Raw genomic sequence first — 9208 nt, 5'->3', positions numbered from 1 at the left:
TCTTTGCACCGCACCGTGGGGGAGGGGGAATCTTGGAACTTTTCTGAACTCAATGAGACCACTACACGGGAAGAAAGAATATCCTTAGCTAAAGAAAGCACTACGCGGGAAGAATGGATATTGTAGAGCGGGACCAAGAGCGCACTATGATGAAAGCGAAAAGGGGTGAGAAGTCAACCCTCAATCAATAGGCAGCCCCATAAGAAGAAAGCCTAGGACCCAGTTTCAGCCCTTGGCCTTGGCTCTTTCCCTTTGTGATCCCCCCACGTAGGGCTTAGGCCTCTTTCTGGTATTTATAGAAGTGCAGTGAGTATCTTCGGATCGGCCGGTCTGAGGCTTTATTGGCTCGACTCCCATGAAATATGTGAGAAATTATGAAGGCAAAAGAAAAACCCTTAATAACCTTGCAGAATCATGAAAAGGAAGCGCCCACCGGTCCCCAGGTATCCCGGGAATTGCTATTACGAGGTCAAATGACTAATCACTAGTAGGAGCCGGGCTATGATCTCCTGGATTGGATGGGAATCAGTCGTATTACTTTCTCCATCTCCATGAGAATTGGATCCGCGGCGAGACGAGCAGACTGAGGAAGATAAGACTGCCAGAAAAAGCCTAGGGATCATCTATAAAGCGGGTCCTTTTTCATAAGTAGCTCTCGTCCGCTTTCTTTTCGGTAATGAATCATATATTATTAGAAAGATTGACCGAGTCCTCATTTCATGATCTTCATGAGGGAAAGAAAGAGAAAGCTCAAGGTACCGAGTGATTTTGACAAATATCTATTGAATAAGCAAGAATCGGAAGAATGAGTAAAGGAAGCTGGAACTGCACTTGTCAGAATACCAGTTTCATAGGCTTACTTCCTTTCTAAGTCTATCTCAAGAAATAAGAAAAGAGTAGGACTAGCTAGCCCTAGCCTCATTCAAGAGTCAGAAAGGATTATACCGAGAGTGGAATGACTTATCCTCTCCTTAGTAGGCGGCAGGAAAGATTCTTTATACTGACCGTGTCTGCGAATAGACCAAGAGTGGTAGATCTTCGGAGTTCAAAGTCAGACTGATGAGAAAGAAGACAAGCCCACGTAGCGGGAAGAGGTAGCAGTTGAACTAGCCAAAATGACTCTTTTTTTTCGATTCAGTCGGTCCGAAGGACTTGAAAGAGGTATTCTTAGAAGTTATGTTCTCAGATCTTCAGAGAAAGTAGGGAGAAGAATAAGGAGAGGTTGAAGCCTAATGACTAACTCAAAGAGATTCCAGTAAGCATGAGATTCGGTCAGATCGGCCCACCGGTATGAGAGAAAGAAAAAATATTCCCCCTCATCTTCAACCTTTTTTTTGATGAGCCTCAGGCGCAAAGAATATTGCGAGAACGTTGAATCCGTTCATCTTTAGTGGAAAGAATATCTTTCGATCTTCTGGTAGAAATTCAATATCTTGAATGACCATTCTCACTTTCTAGGGGAGGAGGGAAGAATCAGACTAATACGGCTCGAGTGGGACTAGCCAAGCTGCTATCCGGGAAGGGGATCCATCAATAGGCAGCGCCTACTCGGTGCTCAGCTGAGCTTGACCTAGACAGCGGTCTTTTTCTCTTGAGTTAGCTAGGGCAGCAAGGATAGGCTCGAAGGAGAGAAGGCGGGAAGCGAAGACAGAAAAAAATAGTGGCGAGACTGGAAAGGAGTGCAAGGAGACCGGAGAGAGAGAGAAGACAGATCGAAGTAGTCAAAGACCCGTGAACATCCATCTGATTCAAAATGGGTGAGGACGAGAAAAGCATGATTGGCGCCCTAGGCTCTCCTTTGAAAGTCAAATTGGCCTTGAAGAAAGGAATGAACTCTCCCCCACGGATCGAGCGGACTAGTCAATGGCTAGGAATTGACCCTGATTAGGGAGGGGCATAAGTCAGTACCAGTACCGGGCCTATGATTCGCCCAGGGCTCTTTGCTTTTCTTTCAATATCACAATGAGTGAAAAGAATATTGAAAAGGCCTTAATCCAATCGAAGAAGACATGCTAGTGACCACTTAGGTCACGAACGGCTGAAACGGGGACGGACTCTTCTGCATCAACGGAAAGGAGCCTGAACTGCCTAATAAAGAAGGTAGGCTGACCGATCAAGTGAGAATGGGGCGCCTTGCCCTGACCCTTCCCTTCTCTTCTCTGAATCCGATCCGTGTATTCACCTTTTTTTTCTTGGTCGGCCTTTGTACGAGCCCATCCCATAATTCTGCAAAACTGGATTAGTCTGATCAATCCGTAGAGTTCATCCCTCTCCCGCCTCAATGAACAAGGGGGCGGTCGAGCTTAGCTCTGATCAACTGAAAGAAGTCTGCACTCCTTTACTTAAGACTCAACTGCCTACGGTCTCCTTCCATCTCACCTTCGCACCTTCCATTATACTTCTGAATAGAAGATATTTGGAATCTTCTAAAGCATAAGGGTGGAGCATGTGATACCCTGGCCTAGCCCTTTCTCCTTTCCCCCTACGTGGGGTTCGCTCCTTTACTTTACCTCCTCGCTCGCTCGATCCTGATTCCGCTTGGGTTTCGACTCCACTGGTGAATTTACTGGTGTCTGATCTCCGACCTTTCCTTGACCTTAATTGATGGCGTAGAGCCACCCCCAATCATATTGCTAAGTGATAGATTTAGGCTAGGCACTGAAGTTCAGAGTCGTCAGTTCGATGTAAATGAGTGAGAAAGTAGATTACAGTAGGGAGTTTCGTCCATGATCACGAATTGAAAGATGGGAAGACTCTGAATTGATGCGATTTTTTCCTTAGCGAAATTTCTTTCTCGTCCGCCCTCGCGAAGGGGATTCGGCTTCCATCCTATACCTCCTATCTCAGGGATTTCCATACAAATCCTTGTCCTTTTCTTTTGCTTTGGTGGCGGCTGGTCTATAGTATAGAAAGAAGAGCATCTCCTAGGTCCGGTTCGCGATGATGCACCGGGCCAGGTAGGACTCCTTCTTCTATTGCATATTTTTGAGAGGATCAAGGCGGCATTGGCAAGCTCCCCTCTCTATCCTTTCTCCTTCTATTATTCTAGTTTATGATGGTCTGACCCCTTATTTATTTGGCAGGGAGAGGTTCCAGAGAAGGAAGGTGATGATCAGAAGTCCGAGGAAGGATTAAAGAGTACTATACATGCCCGCTGTGAAGATGGAAAGCCCCAAGAAAGAGAATTTATGAGACCTCCTTCCGAGGGGAAAAGTGACTCGAGGGGTGGTTGCTGAGCAGAGACTAATGGATGAGAATTCTCCCTTCTCAAGCACCCTGGTGGCGCTGGCGGCAGGGAAGCATTTTTTCTTCAATCCCACCTATGCTTCAAGACATTCTCATCAGAGGCTTAGACCACTCCTTTACCGCCCATCCAAGCTAAAGGAGAGGCTCAATTTGAGTGGGTCGTCGTTTAAGGAATAGCTATAGCCCACAAAGTATATCACCAGTCGTCTAGGGTGGAATAGCTCATTGTGGAGGGTGCAGAACGTGGCAGGGGCATTGGTGAGTCCAAAAGGCATAAGCAAAGAAAATTCCCTTTATTTGCTTGCTTGTCACACAGGTCTGGCTCGTCTCCTTCCGCGATACGCACTTGGTAGTTGCCCGACCGTAGATCCAACTTCTCGAAGTATCTCGCCTTTATTGATTAGGGCGAAGAAGTCCGCAATCAAAGTGGATACTTGTTCTTGATGGTTAGCTTACCTTGTTGAGCGCCCGATAATCAATGCACAAGGCTACCGCTTTTTCTGGAATAAATCAAAGAAAGAGGGGCGAAAGCCGCTCGACTGAAAGGAGAGGGGCGACGGCTTTGGCTCCAGGCTTCCACTCGATCTTGTGGTAGACTGCCCTTTTAGGCTAGGGGGCACTTGGCAACTCACTCGTGGGGCATGATAGCAAAAAATGAAAAAAAGTACTTGCTACTTGACTTGCTGCACTTCCTGAGAATTCGTCTTGGTATTGGATTCGCTCTTCTCTTAGCATGAAATGAATTAGATTCTATTTGTCTGATTTATTCTTAAGAGAACCCCCCACCCGAACCATTCTTAAGACCACCAAGCCCTCTCGAATGAGTTCGACTATAGAAGCTTTCAACGTAGACCCGGGGACAAATCTTTCACTCACTGAGAAGTGAAAACCTGTGACTAGATCGTCCTGAAGACGGATGCGACGGGAAGAAGTGGCATTTGGAAGTGTTGCTGACTTAACATTTAGGTTTCGGCATAAGAAAGCTTGCACTGTCTTTTCGCACTTAGGCGCATAGCGCGCCATTGGTAATGATTCGACTACGGTGCCACAAATTCGCAAACTGATCCTAAGTAATCGTTGTTCTTCATTGGATTCCTCCGGAACGACTTCGTTAGGATTGGGAAATTGCTGCGATTCTTCCTGAATAGCCTGGATTCTCCCGTCGAGAGTCGCTTTGAAAGTCTTACCTAAACTCTTCCGACTTAATATAATAAAGCCTATAAAAGAACTCGCTACTATCATTTCTTCATTATAGATTGAGATCTTCTTCGAACTTAATGCACAAATAGATAGAATAGCAGCAAATAGCATCTTTCTAGCCTGCATATTCGTGGAACTCCATCTCATTTATCAAGCTTTTCTCGAGATTTCAGCAACTGAACGGGAAGTGGTTTAGGAAAGGACTTGAGAATCGGATGCGCTCGCCCAGCGAGAAAGGCCCTGACCCCCAAAAAAGAAAGAAGAGAAAGAACTTGGAGTTGGCGCCTACATATAACTGCTTGCTTGCTTACCAAGCCATCCTGCAGCTTCGCGGAGATCCATCCCGCCTAGTCAAAATAGTGGTTGATCTGAAGAAGGCGCAAAGAATATTGCCGAGGATCAATGAAATTTGAGAGAGAGAATGAAACTGAAAGAGCACTTATGAGTCTTGAAGTTCCCTTTCTTCCTCTTTCTCTCCAACACGGTCTATTGCATAACCTCCAGATCTGATTTATTTACTTACTTATTATTATCAAAAAAAAAAGGACTCACTATCAAAATGAAAGACGATCGATTATCTACCCAAGAAGATAGAGAGTCCCACATACGAGAAAAGGTCACAAATAGAGTTAAACCAAGTAAGATTGCAAAGGCATAATGATAGTAGGGTCGGGATATCCCCGCCCTCCGAACCGGACGTGAAGGTCTCCCCTCATCCGGCTCTCTGCAGGGGAATCTCCACTCACTGCTTCCCCTAATATCCTCCCTTTACCACATCTAGGGGGTTTACAGGAGATCCCAGAGGCTCGCTCGGAAAGGCTGCTATACCATACCTTTTGACTCAACTCGACTGACGTAGTCACTAGACTCACTATAGTAGTCCGTCCGGCTGCTCTTGCTGAAATCATTACTATTCATTCTCCCGTGCTCTAGCAATTGCGCTCCCTAGACCACTACCATGTAGTTAGGTAGGGACAAGAAATCCGTAGTGACGGGAATCTAGGAATGAATGGGGATCCCTATCAATAGAAAAATGAAGAATATTGAGAGTTTTCTCCCTTTCTCTCACTCAATAGATGTATCTGGTCTGATACGGCTTAGTAAAGCAATACGAGACGATGGAATGCAATGGGATGGATGGTAGAGGGCTGCCTGCGCCCAAAAGCGATGATTCACTTGTCCCCTTGTCTATAGGGACCTCGTGGCATACAACCGAAACGACTCCCACTAGATAGCCGCCCCTTTCTCTCTTTTTACAGCCTCGTGGACGGACGGGACGAAAGAAGGGAAGTTAGAGAACGGGGCTCTTCAGGCTCGCGAAGTAGACAGCAAACAAGAGCTTTTCAGCCCCCTAACCTTGTTAATATTATTTATTATTATTCTAGCGCTAGGCTAGCGCGCCCCTCTCTTTCTTAGTATGCGGTCTCGCTCATCTGCACCCTTCTTTTTGTGGTTGATCTGAAGAACTTTCAAGAAAAGAGCTGCTAAGAAGGAAGGCTTTCTTCCAAATAGTAGGTTCAAAGAAGATTGAAAAGCCTATCTTTCTCTTTCTGCCTCTTTTCAGTCTCGATATTCTAACTATCTCTAAAGGGGCGTAAGCACTGAACTTGATAGGGGATGGGATTCATTCACTTGCATTACTGCTAGCACTACAAAAAGCTCCGGTCTTAACGCCCTTACTACTGCTGTGCAGCCTTTCCTCGGGTTCGTAGAGTCGGGTTTCCCGTTTACCCACAACGGAGGAGCCGCCCCCACCAGGCAGGCGGCCACGGGTCATAACGCACTCTTCGCACAACAAATCCACTTTGAAGTTGACTTATTCGCTCGGCCAATCGTCGGAATGTGTACGAGATACCATAGGGGCCCAATATCTCAATAGCACCTTTGTCTAAAGCTGAGAATGAGACTGAATATCCGAAACGCAGGAAGGATCTGACTAGAAAGTCATTCAAAACTTGATCGAAGAACCAGCGTTTATTGAAGAAGCTATAGAGTCGATTACAAAAAGTACTAGTTTGAAAGGCTCGTTGGAATTGATCCGCTACGGGATTGACATTATACGCAACAGAAGCACCTGAAGTACTAAAGAGAATAGGTATTAGTTTGGTAATGGTTGGAGCAGCAAACTCGGATTCGGCAAGAATCTCATTTTTGGGTAGTACGAAGGGGGAATTGGCCCAAAAATTGGATAGGGGTCAAGACGCAGTCGGGCTAGGCGGCTGACTCAAGTGCCCCCCGAACCGCGCGAAATGGTCGCCTATTACACGGCTCACTAACTCTGCCTGGGGTGGGGGTACCTATTATTCGTCGGCGGTCCGGCGCACCCCTACTTAAAGGATGCTGCTTAATTAGGAAGGAAATTCTTTCTTCATCCATCGTGAGAATTCCCTTTCGTTAAGTGCATCGAGCCAGGAGTGGACATCATCTGCAGACAAATCCAGATCCTCTTGATAGCTTAGATTGGAATAGTAGGCTTTCCGGAAAATGAAAGGAAACCCGCTTGATCGATATGAAAAAGATGCGCTCAAACTCGCAATATTCTTTGCGCCTCGCCAAGTGAGAGAGTTTAGTCAGAATTTGCTCTATCTCCTGAAACATAGGCTTTCCTTTTTAGATATTATGATCCTAGAACCTACTAACCGAAAGCGAAGCGACTGATCGATGTTATTGGCAATTGAAAAGGGTCCAGATGACGTAGTAGAAGGATAGGCGAACCTGACTGAACTTTCTCTTTCTCGCCTAAATACGGCTTCGATCACTCATATTACATTGAGCCTTGTTCATTGACTCCTTTCAGTCGAGCCTGGACCTTTCTTTGAAAGAAAGGCGCAAAGAAAGAAGCTCATTAACGATAATGAAAGAAGCTCAAAACAAAATGAATCTGCTAGATTTCAGACATCTTTGCTTAATATGGGCAGTTCCATACTCTCTTTTTTACGGAGGGAAATCAATGATTTTGCTAGGTTTTGGGCCTATAAAGTAGCAAGAAATCATGAAAAATCAGGCAAAATTAGACAATTATCGTTAAATAGAAATCTTCGAAAAAGTCCTATTTAGAAGCAAAAAAGCCGGGAAAACGCAATGAAAGAATCAAGCCTAGGCGCAAAGAATATTGCTCAAAGAAATTCACAGAGTTTTCTTATAGTTTGTGGTCCGGAGAAATACGGGTCTATTCTGGATTTCCCTCCAGGTTATGGGTGATTCAATCATAATGATTCTTGAATTCGAGTGAATGAGTTCATTCTGCTTTCATTCTCGTTAATGAACTGATTAAGAAGAATCCACAAATGTCTAATCTTTCTCATCCCCTATAGTCCTTCGGACCTGTCTTATGGTATGGGGCCTCCGTAGCTTAATATGGGGAATATTGCCTTCCACTGAAAAAATTTGATTAAGATTTTCGGTTCATCTTTCTTGCTGATCTCCCACTTTCAGGGATGAGCCTACGACAAGCCTTGCGTGTTGCTGAGTTCACGAGTATTTGGTATGAAGGAGACCGAGTTGCCGAAGCAAGCGAGAAGGGGTCAAAGGGAATTCTCTTTTCAAAAGGTTGAATCAATAGGGTGCACCGGATCAGGGGAAGAGTAAGCTAGGGCAGCAAGGAAATCAGTCTCGACTGCTCAGAAGAGAAAAGGCAAGAAATCAATGAAAGAGGAGAATCAAAAGTCAAAATAATGACCCCTGGAATGGAAGATTTCTCAAGAAATTATCTTTGCGAAGGTTCAGCTTCATTCCTAGGGCATGTCCGAAGGACGGATATAAGGGTTCAGACTTCTACGCATCTTTATTCCCTTTTCTGCTTTCCCCCTTTCATCCTCATATTCAAAAGGCAAAAGCGCTTTCCGAGCAATAGAAAGGTGCATATAGCGGAGTGGGTCTTCAGTCCCACGGAGCGGTAGGCTTTCCTTTTATTCAGTATTTATTAGGTTACTTCTTGCCAATAACATCGATCAGTCCGAAGGAATCAAGCTGAACTTTTCTTTGTCAATATCCATATTAACCTGTGGACTTGATTTATGGGGTGATGAGAGCAAAGATCATTGATAAGGCGCAATATTGCGACCTGTGGTCCGAAGGACTCTACCCTATTGACCCCTCCTTTGGACTAGAAATCCATTATTTTGCACTTCTTTCATTCTTTGAGCCTAGGCTTGTATTTGTATTTAGTTAGTCTTTGGTTCTTGGTCCGACTCTTGTTTTCCCCTTTCCCCTTTCCCCTTTCCCCTTGTACTTTGACTTTCTTCCTTTTCCACGCAATATTCTTTGCACCTCCTTCTAGCAATTCTTGTTAATGAGTTCAATTTCAAATCAAGGGTTTCAGAAAGTCTACGAATAAGTTGATATTCAGAAGATAAAGAAGTTAAGCTTGATAAAGTCCTTCGCCTAAGAGTCAATGACATCGGTTTTTAGTTCCTCTTTCTCTCCGCAATATTCTTTGCTCCTAACGGGGGCTCAATGTAATATGAGGTTCGCTCCTTCCGCAGCTGAGTTGGCCTTGGCTCGGGCGGACAAGAGGTAGTATGAGGATGAAGAAGGAGAAAGAAGAGGAATCCTGAACTCTAGAATGAGAATGCATTCCCCATCTCTCACTAAATCATTTAAGTCAAGACGAGGGATCACTCGCCCAACAAAGGAAGAGGACCACTCGAATTGATTTCACCGTCTGCACGGACCAGGAAATGAACCGGAGTCGAAACCCAAGGAAGAAGAAGTTGGGGAGCGGAGTATATGCGCCTAACTCCTTGATGTAAGCGCCGGAAAT

The 9208-nt window shown here is 45.1% G+C and overlaps 2 protein-coding genes.

Annotated features, from left to right (window-relative positions):
- Positions 1-3996: 3996 nt before the first annotated feature.
- atp4 (ATPase subunit 4) lies at positions 3997-4593 on the bottom strand. Its single transcript has one exon. It carries the CDS (start codon positions 4591-4593, stop codon positions 3997-3999), a length of 597 nt encoding a protein of 198 aa, YP_004849325.1.
- Positions 4594-4965: 372 nt separating this feature from the next.
- Positions 4966-6634, bottom strand: nad5 (NADH dehydrogenase subunit 5; one part of a trans-spliced gene, as the record gives it). Coding sequence (YP_004849319.1) covers positions 4966-5109; positions 6240-6634 — 539 coding nt within the window.
- Positions 6635-9208: the final 2574 nt, after the last annotated feature.

Source organism: Cucumis sativus (assembly GCF_000004075.3).
Source record: "Cucumis sativus mitochondrion chromosome 1, complete sequence".
Taxonomy (NCBI): Eukaryota; Viridiplantae; Streptophyta; class Magnoliopsida; order Cucurbitales; family Cucurbitaceae; genus Cucumis; species Cucumis sativus.
Note: the sequence above shows the minus strand (reverse complement) of the source record. Positions and strands in the feature narration are given on the sequence as shown.